At 21.9% G+C, this 18674-nt stretch overlaps 5 protein-coding genes across 5 annotated transcripts; 4 read left to right on the top strand and 1 right to left on the bottom strand.

Annotated features, from left to right (window-relative positions):
• Positions 1–371: 371 nt before the first annotated feature.
• Positions 372–5360, top strand: PF3D7_1235300 (CCR4-NOT transcription complex subunit 4, putative; the record flags this gene model as incomplete). Its single annotated transcript, XM_001350711.1, has 1 exon — positions 372–5360. The coding sequence occupies one exon, from the start codon at positions 372–374 to the stop codon at positions 5358–5360; it is 4989 nt and encodes a 1662-aa protein (XP_001350747.1).
• An 827-nt stretch (positions 5361–6187) lies between these two features.
• Positions 6188–9673, bottom strand: PF3D7_1235400 (tetQ family GTPase, putative; the record flags this gene model as incomplete). The annotated part of the gene is made up of 1 exon (XM_001350712.1): positions 6188–9673. One exon carries the CDS (start codon positions 9671–9673, stop codon positions 6188–6190), a length of 3486 nt encoding a protein of 1161 aa, XP_001350748.1.
• Positions 9674–10660: 987 nt separating this feature from the next.
• On the top strand, positions 10661–12601 carry PF3D7_1235500 (mRNA methyltransferase, putative; the record flags this gene model as incomplete). Its single annotated transcript, XM_001350713.1, has 1 exon — positions 10661–12601. One exon carries the CDS (start codon positions 10661–10663, stop codon positions 12599–12601), a length of 1941 nt encoding a protein of 646 aa, XP_001350749.1.
• A 1363-nt stretch (positions 12602–13964) lies between these two features.
• On the top strand, positions 13965–15570 carry PF3D7_1235600 (serine hydroxymethyltransferase; the record flags this gene model as incomplete). The annotated part of the gene is made up of 3 exons (XM_001350714.1): positions 13965–13967; positions 14086–14187; positions 14347–15570. 3 exons carry the CDS (start codon positions 13965–13967, stop codon positions 15568–15570), a joined length of 1329 nt encoding a protein of 442 aa, XP_001350750.1.
• A 1172-nt stretch (positions 15571–16742) lies between these two features.
• On the top strand, positions 16743–18350 carry PF3D7_1235700 (ATP synthase subunit beta, mitochondrial; the record flags this gene model as incomplete). Its single annotated transcript, XM_001350715.1, has 1 exon — positions 16743–18350. The coding sequence occupies one exon, from the start codon at positions 16743–16745 to the stop codon at positions 18348–18350; it is 1608 nt and encodes a 535-aa protein (XP_001350751.1).
• Between the last annotated feature and the right edge of the window lie 324 nt (positions 18351–18674).

Genomic DNA, 18674 nt, shown 5'->3' on the forward strand with positions numbered 1-18674 from the left:
GACTTATTTATTTATTTATTACTTTGAATTTTTTTATATTTCTTCCCCATCACGTGGTTTATATCATTGCTGCTTTTACAAAGTTCCCAATATTTTGAAGAAAGAAGATAAAAATATAAAAGAGTTGTTGGTATATATTTATATGTAATAATATATAAATAAGTATAAGTATACCATCGTGTATGAATATATATCCAAATATTTATATATATATATATATATATTTATATATATTTATATATATATATATTTATATATTTATACGTACTTATATATTGTTACATATATTTTGTATGTATGCCTCCCCCCTTTTTGCTCATTATAAAATCTATGTGAATACAAATTTACGCATGTAATTTCCAGAGGGAGCAATGAGAAGAGGGTTAGGAAATGAGAAGCGCTTTTTGAGACGGTCCTTCAATAGGTCATACTACTACAAGAAGAATGAAAAAGAGAAGATTGAAGAAATGAATAGTAGGAAAAATAATAATTATGAAAAAGAAGAGGAAGAAGATGATGAAGAAGATATTGATGGAGTTGATGAAGATATAAAAGAAAAATGTAGTAAAGCAGTGTGCGATATGAATTCATCTGATATTGAAGAAAGGAATGAAAAGAAGAAAAAAAATGAAAAATTTATAGTAAAAGAAAAAAAAGAATTAAGTGTAAATGATGAATCTTTTCTCATAAAGAATATGGAACAAAATAATAATGATAAGGGTCAAGATAAAAATAATGTTATATGTCCATTATGTGTTGAGGTGTTAGATGAAACAGATCGAAATTTTTTCCCATGTGATTGTGGTTATCAAATATGTTTATGGTGTCTTTATTATATAAGAGATCATATGAATAATACATGTCCAGCTTGTCGAAGAAGTTATGAAGAAAAAAATTTTATATATAATAAAGAGACCCATGAAAAATTAATTAAGAAGCAGAAGAGTAATAAGAATAAGAGTGACAATAATAATAATAATAATAATAATAATAATAATATAAATAGGGGTGATAATAATTATATGAATAACATTAACTTAACAAATATGAATGAAATGAATAATATTAATGATATGAATAATATTAATAATAACAATAATGATGATAATAATAATAATAATGATAATAATAATAATGATAATAATAATGATAATGATAATAATAATGATAATAATAATAATAACAACAACAATAATAATAATAACAACAATAATAATAATAACAATAATAATAATTATTATTATTATATTAGTAACAATTATAATAATAATTATAGTAGTAGTGGTAGTTTATTATATAGGAGTGATACATACAAACATCCCAATATATATAATATACATGAATATGATAATTTGCTAGAAATTATTAAAAGTATAAGAGTTGTTCAAAGGAATCTTGTTTTTGTTATAGGTATAACAGCTACATATGCCAAGAAAACTGTTTTAAAAAAGAATGAACATTTTGGTAAGTATGGAAAAATATTAAATATTATTATTAATAAATCTCAAGCATATAATCCTCAATATAATGGTCCATCCTTTAGTGCATATATTACCTATAGTAATGAAAAAGAAGCCATAAACGCTATATACTTTATAGATGGAATGACGTTAGATAATAAAATATTAAAAGCTTCTTTTGGTACGACGAAATATTGTTCTTCTTTTTTAAAAAATGCTTCTTGTGGTAATGAGGAATGTTTTTACTTACATGAACTAGGAAATGTAATAGATAGTTTTTCAAAAGATGATATACATGGACCTAAACATATATATCATGATCTTTTATATTTATATTTTAAAAAATTACCAGATAAAAAAAATGACGGGACTTATGATTCTTTATCAAATAGTATAACCATCAAAAATTTTAAATTAAATGAAGAAGATGTATCTTCGTTAGTAAAAATCGAAAAAACTGAAACGAAAAAAAAATTAGAAAATAATATTGAAGATACAAATGTGAATGATGATATAAAAAAAAATAATAATATAAATTATACAGAATTTAAATATTTTAATGAATGGAAGAATAAAAATTTAAATTTAGAAAAAATTAAACAAGATCAAAATAAAAATGCACCACCTCAAAATAATAAACAATCAAAATGGATAATGGAAGATAAAATATTACAAATAAAAAAAAGTGCAACACATGACAATATACCTATACAATCAAATGATCAAGAAAATTATGATATAGATGATGATATACATGATAATGATATAAATGATATGGATGATGTTGATGATAAAAAATCGAATAATAATAATAAAATAAAAGCAAAGAAAAAAAAAAAATCCAAAAGTGAAGATGTATTACCTTTAGATATGTTAAAAAATAATTCATATATAGCAACTAATAAAAATAATATACCTACTAATGATAAGAAAGGTAAAAATTATTTAAATTCTGTACAAAATACTTCTACTTCTTTAATTTTTAATAGTTATAGTGATGACAAAGATCATATCTCAAAAAATAAAAATAATAACACCAGCAAAAATAATAATAATAATAATAATAATAATAATGTGATGAATGATACAGATTATCTTAATGAATTGTCCGAAAATTATCCATCAATTAATGAAGCTCTATTGGATAAAGATAAAAAGAAAAAGGCAAAAAAAAAAGCTGAGAAAAATAAAGCGGAAAAAAATAAAGCAGAAAAAAATAAAGCGGAAAAAAATAAAGCTGAAAAAAATAAAGCAGAAAAAAATAAAGCGGAAAAAAATAAAGCAGAAATAAATAAAACAGATACAAATAAAGAAAATACAAATAATGAAGATAAAAATAATGAAGATAAAAATAATGAAGATAAAAATAATGAAGATAAAAATAATGAAGAAGATAGAAATAAAATTATTACAAAAAATGAAAGTGAAGAACAAAAAAAAGAAAACGATTCTACAGATACCAAAAAGAATAAGAAAAAGAATCAAAACAATCAACTCATAGAAAATAAAAAAAAAGAACAAGATAATATAAACAAAAATAACATTACTAATAATAAACAAGAAAGTAACAATATTAATGAAAAGAGTACAGATGATTCCAAAAAATTTACTTCCCTTATTTCAAATTATTTTAGTGAATTATTAGATAAGAAAAAAAAGAAAGACACATCAAAAAATGAAACCCAAGAAAAAAATGAGGAAATTAATAAAGAAAATGTCATAGATAAAAAGAAAAATAAAAATACCCAACCTCAACATGTTATCATCTTCAACAACAACAATGATAATTATAACAATAATAATAATAATAATAATAATAGTAATATTATTATCGGTTTTCGTGAAGGACAGGTTGAACTTGCACGGAGAAAAGAATTTATTTTTACAGATGACGGGAAAATTAAAAAAATAGTGGAAGAAAAAGATAAGCTAGAAGGAAAATCAAAAGAAGACAAGAAAGGAGATCAACAATCAGATGTACATCAAATTATAGACAAGAAACAAGGAGGAATAGAAAACCAAAGTTTAGAAGAATCAAAAAGAAAAGCAAAAAACATTCAACAAAAGGATAATACAAAAAATGCAGAACTTCTTAAATGTGATGAGAAAAAAACAGAAGGGAATCTAAGTAATACATTAACACATTATGTTACAAATCAACAAGATAATTTTGATCAAGACATAGAAAATAACATACATAATCAAAACGAGGAAAACAACCTAAATAAAAATACATCAAAAGGTAAAAAAAAAATAGAAAATAATAATAAAGTGGTAGATACGAAAATATTAAATATCGAAGATATTATTAAAATGAAAAGTATTAATAATAATGATAATATAAAATTACCAGAAGAAATAAAAGAATATATCAAGAAAATGAAAAGTGGAGGTATAAAAGAAAATGTGGAATATGATATATATCATAAATTTATAAATAATTATTTCAATGTAAAAGAATATGTAGATGGTATTATTGTGGTAGAAGAGAAAGAAGTGAAAGCGATGAAAGGGAATGATAATAATGTGAAAGATCAAAAAAAAGGAAAACATGAAGAAGATAATAAGAAGAAAGTATTAATTAGCAAAACAGAAGAAGGTGATACATCAAAAAGAAAACAAAAAAATATGTCGGATAAAAAAAATAAAAAAGAAAAAAGAAAAAAGAAAAAAGACAAAAAAAATGATAATGATAATGAGGAAGAAAATGATAATGAAGAAGATCAAGAGGAGGATGAAAAGCAGGATATTATAAATAAAGATGGTATTTTACAAAAAGAGAACAAAAAAATAAAAAACAAAAATAAAACAAAAAAAAAAAATGATCAAGAAGAAAAAGAAGAAGAAGATGAAGATGATGAAGATGAAGAAGATGACGATGAAGAAGAAGAAGAAGAAATACAAAAGGATAATGTAACATTAATAAAGAAGAAAAAAAAGAAAAAAGAAAAAAAAAATATTTCAAATAAAAAAAATGTAATGTATCATAAAGAAATGGAAGGATATATAATGGATACAATAATGGGTATAATATTAAATGAATTAAAAGGTAAAAATAATGTCAAACAAATTAATATTAATAAAAATAATTATGATGATGAAAAAAATGTATTACTCAAGGATGTCGAAATTTTTATAAAAAATTTATGTGTTGCTAAATGTAAATCTATAGAAAATAATAAGAACAAAGAAAATATACTTTATATAATAGAGGAAGGAAATGATGAAAATAATACATCAAAAAAAAAAGAAGCTAAAAAAAAAGCAAAAAGAAATGATTATATAATATATTCAAATGATGAACATACATTTTTAAAATCACACAAAGGTATAATGCAATATATATTAAAAAATGGAAACACCAGCAGTAATAAAAATAATAAGATTAAAAATGTGGATGATAAAAATAATAATGTGGATGATAAGAATAATAATGTGGATGATAAAAATAATAATGTGGATGATAAAAATAAAAATGTGGGCGATAAAAACAAAAATGGGGATGATAAGAATAAAAATGTGGGTGATAGCAATAAGGCTAAAATAAAAATAAGTGAATATCTAAATGATAAAAATACTTTTGATTTTTTTAAAGATCTGATAATATCCAATAATCAAGATACGATCCATACACCTGATCATATTATATTCGATAAAATATTTAACGAGCAAATTAATTTTGTACAACAATTATGTGAAACAGATTTTAAAATAAATTCAAGAAATGTTATATCGACAAATAAAAAAACAGATAGACATCTATATCAATCTAATCAAAATGTACATAATAAATTAAAAAAAAATACACAAGGAGGAGGTAATATATCAAATATATGGGTTAATTTCGATAATACTGTTCAAAATAAAGAATTGAATGAGAAGCTAAATTTAAGTGCATAAAAAAAAAAATACATACATATAAATATAAATATATATATATATATATATATATATATATAAAGAAACAAAAACAAAGTGACATATAAAAAAAATTAATTATTTTTTATTATTTTTTTTTTTTAATACAATATATAAATACATATACATTTGTATGTATTTATTTATATTAATATAAACATATTTATTTATATATTTATATATTATATATAATTAATTCAAAAAAATAAATAAAATAATAAGAAACAAAAAAAAAAAAAAAAAAAAAAAAAAAAAAAAAAAAAATTTGGGCTTATATCAGGTGAGGAACATTAATATATATAATTAATATTTTTATTGTTTAAATTAAAAAATTGCATATATATATATATATATATATATATATATATATATATAATATGTCTATAAATAATATGTCTATAAATAATATACATATAAATAATATGTCAATAAATAATATGTATATATGTTTATATATATTACATATACATAATTTTTTTTTCTTTTTTTTTTATATATATTTATATTCATTCATATTTCGATTTTTTCATTTTTTTTTTTTTTTTTTTATTATTTTCAGAAAGAAAAAAATATATGTTTAATTAAGTATGAATTTTCTTTTTTTTATATTTCATTATTTTTTTTATTTTTCATTTCTATTTTGTATTTACCTTGTAATATTTTAATTAAAACTAAAAAAGAAACACATATAAATATGTATACAAAAAAAAAAAAAAAAAAAAAATATATATATATATATTTATATATTTATATATTTATGTTATTAAAAAAAGAAAATTTTTTTATTTTTTTGGGATACACTTTATATATTAACACTTTTTATAACCACAAAAAGTCATAAGAAAGTTAGCATGTCCACTAGATATAGATCGTAAAATGGAAGAGTAATTATGTGTAAATTTCACTGGAATTATTGCATATATTTTCATAAGTTTAAAATCCGATTCTTTATTTTTCATTATTTGTATAATAGTCCCATTTCTGTATTGTATTAAATCCTTTACAATGATCCCAGTATATGCTTCGTCTGTTTGTATTAAAATTAATGATAAAGGATTAACTATTTGTATATTTGCTTTTTTTATCATTTCATAATATAAATGATTACATGCATATTTAGCTACAGCAGTAGTTGAACTATCAAATATTTTTAAGTTTTTTATTATTATTTCGGTATTAATAATATTTCCATTAGTATGATATCCATTACTTAAACAGTTTTTTAAAGATATAATACAACTATTTAAAATATTATCATAGACATTTTTTTTTTTTTTATTCATTTTTTTTAACTCGTCAATGTATAATAATACATCTTTATGGACAGTAACACTGTTTTCAAATAGGGTATCATAATTAAAGTTTAAGAGATATTCATCAACATCATCATTATCATCATCATTATCATTATCATCATTATCATCATTATCACAAAGTAGTTCAGGTTCATCATCAATACTTTGCTTATGAGGATGATCCTTTATATTATCCTCCAAGTATATCTTGTCATGATCATCATTATACTTATGAACCCAATTTTTAACACCCTTGGTATCATACATAGATTTTGAATTACCTAACTTTAAATTATTATATACATAATTTTTTTTTCTATCCTTTTCTGTACTTTCTTTTATTTCCATATTATCCAATATGTTAATATTATGGTGTTCATCATAATTTTGCCTATCATCATTTGTGGTGGATATATACATTTTTTTATTATCTTCAAAACGTATATCATCATATAATAACAAATTGTTATCTTTATCCAGGTTATCTGAAATATTTAATTTATTATTATTATTATATTTATTATTATTATTATATTTATTATTATTATTATATTTATTATTGGATATATTATTTTTTATTCCTTCTTCTGATGATAAAAAGTGGGAAATTTTTTCATGTTTTAATACATTTTGTACATAACTAGAAATATCTATAAATTCATCTTTTTCTTTTATAACAAATCCAAGTATTATAGTCGAAATATATGAACCAACTTTCATTTCCTTTTTTATACTATTTTCATAATATCCTTGAATATATTCCTTCTGAATAATTTCAACTGGACTCGTTTTGATATCTATATTATAATCATTCTTTATTTTATCTATAATAACTTCGATATTTAATATTCCTATAGAACCAATAACTAATTTATTATTTTTATCAGTAAATATCAAGATACTATTATCTTCTAAACATATTTGTTTTAAAATATTTTTTAAATCTTTTTCTTTTTTATATTCCTTTGGTTCGATAGCACATGTACATACTATGATATTTTTACTAATCCGTTTTTTATAACTTTTTAAAAAATATAACCATTGCTTATTTGGTATTTCATCTTTTAATAATTTATATATATTACTCAAGGGAGGAAGATCATTATGTCCAATAAATAAATTATTCTGTGAATATGTTCCTTCATGAAGAGCATGATTCTTTTCATCTTCTTTATGCGATTTGTGATATAACTCATTCAAAGTATTTTCTATATGATTACTATGACTATATTCATTGTTTTGTTTATTATGGTCAGTCGTTTGATCTTCACTAAAAAAATCATTATTATTATGGGATGGTTTTTCATCGTCCTTCTCACAAATTATATCACATAGAATAATATTTTCAAAACCTCTTACCATACCAATATCGTTAGTATCTAGCACATTTGTCGTGATATATCTATCTGCTTTCACTTTATAAATACCTTTTACTATTTCTGTTTTTTTATTTCTAAGATTTAACAATTTGGTGTTTTTGCTTAGTTTCCCTTTAAATACTTTGCAGAATGTATTGAACCCATTTTTTTCATTTGATAATTTGAATATAAATATTATGGTTTTATATAGAGAGTTCAATGCTTTTTTGTTATTAAAAATTATATTGTTCTTTATAACATCTGTGTTTTTTATAAGATTGTTATGGTTGTACGTTATATCATATGGATGATACATGTCTGAATTGTTGCCACATTTTTTGTTTTGATAAATATGGTACTTGTCTTTATTTATTCTTTCGTAAGATAAAAAAGGGGTTTCATTTGTATTATTATTTGTTCTTTGTTTATTATGGTTCATCTGTCTTTCCTTCTCCATCTTTTTCTCCATATCCATCTCCATCTCATTCTCCATCCCCTTCTCCATCCCCTTCTCCATCCCCTTCTCCATCCCCTTCTCCATCCCCTTCTCCATCCCCTTCTCCATCCCCTTCTCCATCCCCTTCTCCATCCCCTTCTCCATCCCCTTCTCCATCCCCTTCTCCATCCCCTTCTCATTATGTGTTATATAATCTAACAATATATGTACACCATACGAATGCAGAGCACTTCCGGAAAAAATGGGAAATATGTACTTTTTATCAATACATAAAGATAAAGAATTTTTGAAATGTTCATAAGAAATTGGTATATTATTTAAATACTTATATTCAATAGTATTGTCTAAATCACATAAAATTTCTATAATTTCTTCTCTCTTTTTTATAATATAATCTATAATATCATCATTTAAAACATTAGCAATATTTATATTGTTCTTGTTTTTATTTTCTTTTGATAAATTATCTGGTTTAGGATTTATCATAGCAAAATGAGAATATAATTTCTTTTCATATAAACTTCCTTCTAATAAAGTTTTTAAAAAGTAAGAATTATACATAAAGGTTTGACCATAATTAATATGTGGATAAGAATATAAAACCATAGAAGGGATATCTAGTATATATTTTAATTTTTTATTTTCATAAATGGGATATGTTATAAGTAGTCCTTTTTTAGTTAATCGGTTTTTTATACTCAAGAAATTAGAATCAATATCTATATGATTAATATCCATTTTATTTAGAAAAAAATAGATAGGAAGATTTTCTTTAATGTATCGAAATATATTTATCGTTTGAATTTGTACACCTTCTTTAGAGTCTATAACAATAATACATTTATCTAATACACATAATGATATAAAGGTTTCATTACTAAAATCTATATGTCCAGGTGTATCAATTAAATTTACTTTTATTTTATTCCATTCAAAACATGAATAAGCACTTTTAATAGTAATTCCTCTTTCTCTTTCTTGTTTTAAAAAATCTAATTGCGTATTCTGATCATTTATATTACCCTTAACCTTTATCTCTTTAGATTGATATAATATATCTTCAGATATTGTTGTTTTCCCTGCATCAATATGTGCCAAAATCCCTATGTTTACTAATTTTTTACTAAAAAATCGTTTTTTATATTTCCAAAAGGAATTTTTATATACGTAAACTCTTTTAAACATTATCTCATGGGTGTAAAAATTAAAAACTCTACACTCAAAAAAAAAAAAAAAAAAAAAAAAAAAAAAAATATAAAAATAAAAAAATTTAGAAACGTCCTATAAATTATAATTTATTTAACATATTCATCATCATGAAAAGAAAAAACAAACAAAAAAAACAAAAAATAAGAGATAAAAAGAATAAATATAAAATTATCTATTTTTTTTAATTATACATGTATATAACTAAATAAATAAATAAATACATATATATATATATATATATATATATATTATATAAGAGTAGCACATGTACACTTAATCTTTTATGACCTAATATATTATATATATATATATATATATATATATATATGTATATATTTTAATTTTTATTTATTTATAATTATTAATCTATAATGTAATAAATAAAATTTTTTTTTTTTTTTTTTTTTTTCTTTTTTTTTTTTATCAACATGATATAAGAAGGTTCCATCTTTATATACTTGAAAAAAAAAAAAAAAAAAAAAAAAAAAAAAAAAATTCAGTCTGATAATAAGCATATGCCGTTTGAAGTTACCATTTGTGGATTCTTACCAATGTATATATTTATATATATTTTAATTTTTCTTTAATACTCAAAATAAAAAAAATATATTACATTATATATATATATATATGTATATATAATAATGACATGAAAATTACAGGTAAAAAATTTATTCATCATATTATATTATATTTATATGTATATCTTTTCACATTTCATTTATTTAATAAAAAAAAGAATTATATATGATTTTATAAATTTTATAAGGAATTTTCATATACTAAGAAATATAATTCATATATATTATTATATAATATAAATATATTATATATATATATATATATATATATATTTATTTATTTATTTATATTTTTTATATCGTTTAATTTTTTTTTTTTTTTTTTTCCACATTTCTCTTTTTATTTTATTTTATTTTATTTTATTTATAATTTTTTTCAAGTATGAAAAATTACAAAGGTGAAGATTCAAATGACAATGTTCCCAAGGTTTCAAATTCTGCTGCTTCTCCATCTCCTTCTCCTTCTATACCTTTTAATAACAACCGAGGAAGTAAAATAGGGAACTCCACATATAATCAGAACTTTCTAAATAATAATTCCTCATATAATAAACAGCCAAATAATTTAGGAGCATCAAATTATCCTTATATAAATAAAAACTATACAAGTCCAAATAATTATGTTGTAAATAATAATGTTAATCCAAGTTATATTCCTATGAATTTTAATAATGTGAATATAAGCCCTAATGTTCCATATAACAATAATAATAATTATAACTATGGGGCTTACCCAAATGTAAATAATAATATGATACATAATAATAATATAAATAATATGGATGGGAAAAATAATTATTCTTATGATAATAATTTAAAAAATGTTCATATGAATGAATATACTTCATTTATGGGGATGAAAAGTTATCCAGTCGCTCCTCCACCTAATATAAACCATATGATAAATATTAATCAGAATAATATACATGCATATAATAACACAAATAATAACAATAACAATAATAATAATAATAATATTTATATGAATAATAAATTTAATGATATGAAAAATATACCCCCACCTCCTCTTCCAAATAATAATATACCCAATGTACCAAATATTCCTAGCCCTCCTAGCCTTCCAAATAACACTTATCATTTTAACGCGAACAACCAAATAAATGCTTTTGCTCCACAATACAATTGCTACGATAAAGACATTCATATGCCGAAAGGAGAACATGAAAATGTAATAAACAGTAATGATGATTTGAAAGACGGCATAAAGAACGAACGCGATCGTAAATTTCAAGATAATACAAATAATATCCATAATAAAGGAAATTATAATAATAAAAGTACTACATGTAATATAAATGTTGATGGAAGAGAAAGGTTACAAAATGATTATAACCAAAACTTTATCAACACAGGAGAAAGACCTCAAAATTTTATAAGAGATAGTGATGAAAATAAAAGATTTATTAAATATCCTAAACTAAAACAATTATTAGAATTAAAAAATGATATAATAAAAAAAAGATCAACACCAGCTAGATATATTCGTTGTGATTTAAGAACATTTGATTTGGGTTCTTTAGATACCAAATTCGATGTAATACTAATCGATCCTCCTTGGAAAGAATATTACGATAGAAAAATACATAACTTGCATGTACTGAATAATATTAATTTAGATCAAGATTTAAATAATGATATGAATAATGAAAAAGATAAATTCTGGACTTTAGAAGATTTAGCCAATATAGAAATTGAAAAAATTGCTGAAGTACCTTCATTCCTTTTTATATGGTGTGGTGTTACACACCTAGAAGATGCTCGAGTTTTATTAAATAAATGGGGATATCGTAGATGTGAAGATATATGTTGGTTAAAAACAAATATTAATGAAAAAAATAAAAAAAATAAATACCTAAATGAAATAAATAATGAAAATTCTTACTTACAAAGAACTACTGAGCACTGTTTAGTAGGTATCAAAGGAGCTGTTAGAAGATCTTATGATATTCATTTAATACATGCAAATTTAGATACAGATGTTATTATAGCAGAGGAAACAGAACAAAATATATATGATAATAACAAACCAGAAGAATTATACAAAATTATTGAAAAATTCTGTTTAGGAAGAAGGAAAATTGAATTATTTGGAACTAATCGAAATATAAGAAATGGATGGTTAACCTTAGGAAAACATATAGATACTACATTATTTAATAAAGAAGAATATACAGGTTGGTTCGAAGGTGATATTGCTTGGCCTGAGGCAACTTCATATGTGGGTGGAAAATATATGGGAACAACCAATGAAATAGAAAACCTGCGCCCTAAATCTCCCCCAAGAAATAATCCAAACGCGTAAAAAAAAAAAAAAAAAAAAAAAAAAAAAAAAAAAAAAAAAAAAAAAAAAAAAAAAAAAAAAAAAAAAAGTGAAGGGAAAATCTTTATAATGTACATTATGATTATATAATTGTTCAGCATAACAAAGATAACTATACCATTATATATAAAAGTTCATATATTTTTTTTTTTTTTTTTTTTTTTTTTTTTTTTTTTTTTTAAAACATTTAACAATTTTATGATATATCATTTTATTATATTATATATAAAATTTTTTTTTTTTTTTTTTTTTTTTTTTTTTTTTTTCTTTTTATAACATTTAACAATTTTATGATATATCATTTTATTATATTATATATAATATTTTTTTTTTTTTTTTTTTTTTTTTTTCGTGTGTATTATGAAATATATAAATTTCTTCCTTTACTTTTTTTTGTTTTATTGTCATATATTCTAAAAAAATGCAAATACCCTTTTGTAAAAATTCAATTTTTTTTTTTTTTTTTTTTCATTCTTTCTTGTATTAATTGTACCTATATAAATACATATATTTTAAATAATGAAAAAAAAAAAAAAAAAAAAAAAAAACTTTATCTTTTTCTGTATAATTTTGTAATTTTTTGTTAATAAAAATACTGAAACGGAAGCAAGATATAAAAAATAAAATACGTACAGATATATATTTTATATGTTTGTTGAAACACATCTAACTTGAATACTAATGAAAAAGGCAAAAGGGCTAATATTAAGTGATATGTATATATAATTATATATGTTTATCTAATATATATAATATATATAATATATATATATATATATATATATATATATATATATATATTGTACTTATGTTTATATTCATTTTTATATATATATATTTCCTATTTTATTATTTTTTTTTAATATAATACAAAACAAAAACATATTAACTATACACATATTAAAAAGAAAAAGAAAAAAATCAATTATAAAAAAGATAACCTATTTATATAGTTTAATATCCCTTGAAGCATTTTCTGCTTTTTCTTAAAATAATAAAAATATATTTATGTGCAGGTAAACTGAAAAAATACACATTTAACTTTTATTCTTATCCCATCCTAATAAAAAAAAAAAAAAAAAAAAAAAAAAAAAAAAAAAAAAGTATATATATATATATATTGTAATATTAAATACATATTCAAACTTAGCAAAAATATTATATAATATTTTTTATATATAACACGATAAAACTTTTTCATAAAATATATAATTTTGTACAAAAAGGTTTTTGTATTCTTATAAATTATATTTACCTAGATTTTTTTTTTTTTTTTTTTTTTCTTTTTTCAAGAAATAATAAATTAAAAAAATATATTTTAAACCATTACATAATATAAGACAAAATGGTAATAATAAAAAAAAATATATATAATATATTATAAATATATATATATATATATATCCAAAACTATATAGTATAAAGTACATTTCGTTAAATTACAATATGTTCATTTCTTATTTCAGTTTAACAACGACCCTTTGCAAAAATATGACAAGGAGCTCTTTGATTTATTAGAAAAGGAAAAGAACAGACAAATAGAAACTATTAACCTTATAGCTTCAGAGGTAGGTTCCTAAAGAATAATCAATATAATAAATCAATAAATCAACAAATAAATAAATATATATATATATTTATATATATATATTTATATTTATTGATTTATTCATATATGCACACACGTTTCTATTTATTTATTTATTTATTTTTTTTCTTGACCTCAGAATTTAACAAACACAGCAGTACGTGAATGCCTTGGAGATAGAATAAGCAATAAATATTCCGAAGGTTATCCTCATAAAAGATATTATGGTGGGAATGATTATGTGGATAAAATAGAAGAGTTATGTTATAAAAGAGCTTTGGAAGCCTTTAATGTAAGTGAAGAAGAATGGGGTGTGAACGTACAACCGTTGTCAGGTTCAGCTGCGAATGTTCAAGCTTTATATGCCTTAGTAGGAGTTAAAGGTAAAATAATGGGTATGCATTTATGTTCAGGTGGTCATTTGACACATGGTTTTTTTGATGAAAAGAAAAAAGTATCTATTACATCCGATTTATTTGAATCTAAATTATATAAATGTAACAGTGAAGGATATGTTGATATGGAATCTGTTCGAAATCTTGCCTTATCCTTTCAACCTAAAGTTATTATTTGTGGTTATACAAGTTATCCTAGAGATATTGATTATAAAGGGTTTAGAGAAATATGTGATGAAGTTAATGCTTATTTATTTGCTGATATATCTCATATTTCAAGTTTTGTTGCATGTAATTTATTAAATAACCCATTCACATATGCTGATGTAGTTACTACTACTACACACAAAATATTAAGAGGACCAAGAAGTGCACTGATTTTTTTTAATAAAAAAAGAAACCCAGGTATTGATCAAAAAATTAATAGTTCCGTATTTCCAAGTTTCCAAGGTGGACCACATAATAACAAAATAGCCGCTGTTGCTTGTCAATTAAAAGAGGTTAATACACCATTCTTTAAAGAATATACAAAACAAGTTCTACTAAATAGTAAAGCATTAGCAGAATGTCTACTTAAGAGAAATCTAGATTTAGTAACTAATGGAACCGATAATCATCTTATAGTTGTAGATTTAAGAAAATATAATATTACAGGATCAAAACTTCAAGAAACATGTAATGCAATCAATATAGCTTTAAATAAAAATACTATACCTTCAGATGTTGATTGTGTTTCACCTAGTGGAATTCGTATAGGTACCCCAGCACTAACCACTAGAGGCTGTAAAGAAAAAGACATGGAATTTATTGCTGACATGTTATTGAAGGCTATACTCCTAACAGATGAATTGCAACAAAAATATGGGAAAAAATTAGTTGACTTTAAAAAAGGCCTTGTTAATAACCCTAAAATAGACGAACTTAAAAAGGAAGTTGTTCAATGGGCAAAAAACTTACCATTTGCCTAAACAATGCAAGGCTTAAAAAAATGGGCATATTATATATATATATATATATATATATATATATATATATGTACATATTATTCTCATTGTATAGTTTATTTATTTTACACATAAACAAATAATATTATATATTATATTTTGCCCATGTCCATATTATTTATTCCATTTAATTGTTAATCAGATTTTTCCCTATTTTTTTTTTTTTTTTTTTTTTTTTTCCTTCGCATTATTATCTTAAAAACCTTAAATCTTATGATTATACAAACATATTGAAGAAATTTAAAAATAAAATAAATTATACATATATTTATATATATATATATATTTATACATTTGTATGTGTTACAATAGCCAGATTATTATAAAAATTGGGTATGAAATATACGATATTGAGAATATGTGTATAATTTATTTTTGTGTAGCCATTTAAAATGTTCTTATTTTCCCCTTATGTTTCATAATTTTATAAACGCACAAACATATATATTATATATATATATATATTTATGTTGACCTTTTTTTTATTTTATTTTTTTTATTTTATTTTATTTTTTTTATTTTTTTTATTTTTTTTTATTTTATTTATTTTTCTCTTTGAACATTTAAAAATATTCATGCAGTATCTCCATTAAGCATAAAAAAATAAATAAAATGAAATAATATAACATAATATATATATATATATATATATATTATATAATTAATATACTAAAAAATAATGAATATAAAATAATATTGCATGATCTTTTTTTTATGCTCTCATTTATTAACACACCCTTAAAACATATAATTATATATATTATTTTTTTTGTTCGGTAGAATAAGTAAACTTTCTATGTACATATTTTCAAATATTATTGCAAAAGGCATATAAAAATATAATTAAAATGTATTCATTTTTATAATAAATAAAATAAAAAAGAGGCCTTATATATAATATATATATATATATATATATATATATATTTTATAAAAGAACATACATTTGGAATTTATATCATTTTTATAAATTACAACTTCATAAATATATTTATATATTAAGAATCTAATGTGATGCAATTTTTTATGTATGTGTACACTTTTTAGTATTTAAATATATATATATTTATTTATTTATTTATTATTTTTTTTTTTTTTTTTGCTCATATTTATATGGTCCGAAAGAAATAAAAAAAATGCATAAGTTGAAACTGTTCAATCACTGGAAGAAGCTTCCAATGTTCATGAAATTTGGAGGCTCTCCAAATTTACGAATGAATTGTCGCTATGTTAGTAGCAGTGAACATTTAAATATGAAGAAAAATATAAGCGTTGGAAATAAGAATACTGAAGTTAGTAATAAAATAAAAATTGGTAAAATAGCCCAAGTGATAGGTGCAGTAGTAGATGTAGAATTTGAGGATACACCACCATCTATATTAAATGCTTTAGAAGTAGAATTGGATAACAAGAAATTAATTTTAGAAGTTGCTCAGCATCTAGGTAATAAGGTAGTAAGAACAATTGCAATGGATGCTACCGATGGTTTAGTTAGAGGTCAAGAAGTAAAGGATAGTGGTAACCCTATATGTGTACCAGTAGGTAAAGAAACATTAGGGAGAATTATGAATGTTATTGGGGAACCAATAGATGAATGTGGACATATTAATCATAAGAAAACATTACCTATACATAGAGATCCTCCATTATTTACTGATCAAAGTACAGAACCTGCTTTATTAATCACAGGTATTAAAGTTGTAGATTTAATAGCTCCATATGCTAAAGGTGGGAAAATTGGATTATTTGGTGGTGCAGGAGTAGGAAAAACTGTGCTCATTATGGAACTTATTAATAATGTAGCTAAAAAACACGGTGGATATTCTGTTTTTGCTGGTGTAGGGGAAAGAACTAGAGAAGGTAATGATTTATATCATGAAATGATAACAACTGGTGTTATTAAAAAAAAAAAAATTGGAAATAATGAATTCGATTTTAATGGTTCTAAAGCTGCGCTTGTATATGGTCAAATGAATGAACCTCCTGGTGCTCGTGCAAGAGTTGCATTAACAGGTTTGACAGTTGCTGAATATTTTAGAGATGAAGAAAATCAAGATGTCTTATTATTTATTGATAATATTTATAGATTTACACAAGCAGGATCAGAAGTCTCGGCTTTGTTAGGTCGTATTCCTTCAGCTGTGGGTTATCAACCAACTTTAGCAACAGATTTAGGTGCATTACAAGAAAGAATTACAACCACAAAAAATGGTTCTATTACATCTGTACAGGCCGTATATGTACCAGCTGATGATTTAACAGACCCTGCACCTGCAACTACTTTTTCTCATTTAGATGCTACTACTGTCTTATCAAGATCTATAGCAGAATTAGGAATTTATCCAGCAGTGGATCCATTAGATTCTACTTCTAGGATGTTAACACCAGATATTGTAGGTGCTGAACAATACCAAGTTGCTAGAAATGTACAACAAATATTACAAGATTATAAATCACTTCAAGATATTATTGCTATTCTTGGTATTGATGAATTATCAGAACAAGATAAATTGACTGTTGCTAGAGCTAGAAAAGTACAAAGGTTTTTATCACAACCTTTTGCCGTTGCTGAAGTTTTTACAGGAAAACCTGGTAGATTTGTGGAATTAGAAGATACCATTATTGGATTCTCAGAACTTTTAAAAGGTAATTGTGATGACTTACCTGAAATGGCTTTTTATATGGTTGGAGGTTTAGAGGAGGTCAAATCTAAAGCTTTAGAAATGGCTAAGCAAGTTTCTTGATTTATATAAAATTAAAATAATACAAATTTATTCATTAAAAATAGGAAAATATAAACAAATAAATAAATATATATATATATATATATATATATATATATTGTTTATTATAGATTAATAATAATAATATAATATTATAATAATGGTGTTATTTATTTATTTATTTATTTATTATTATTTTTTTTTTTTCTACTTTTTTATGTTCATTTATTTTATTATATAATTTTTTTGAAAGCACACCCTCTCTTTAAAATATTTGTAACCTTTTTATTTTATATATTTATTTTCTTTTCATATATTATAATACATGTATATATATATATATAT

Source organism: Plasmodium falciparum (genome assembly GCF_000002765.6).
Source record: "Plasmodium falciparum 3D7 genome assembly, chromosome: 12".
Classification (NCBI taxonomy): domain Eukaryota; phylum Apicomplexa; class Aconoidasida; order Haemosporida; family Plasmodiidae; genus Plasmodium; species Plasmodium falciparum.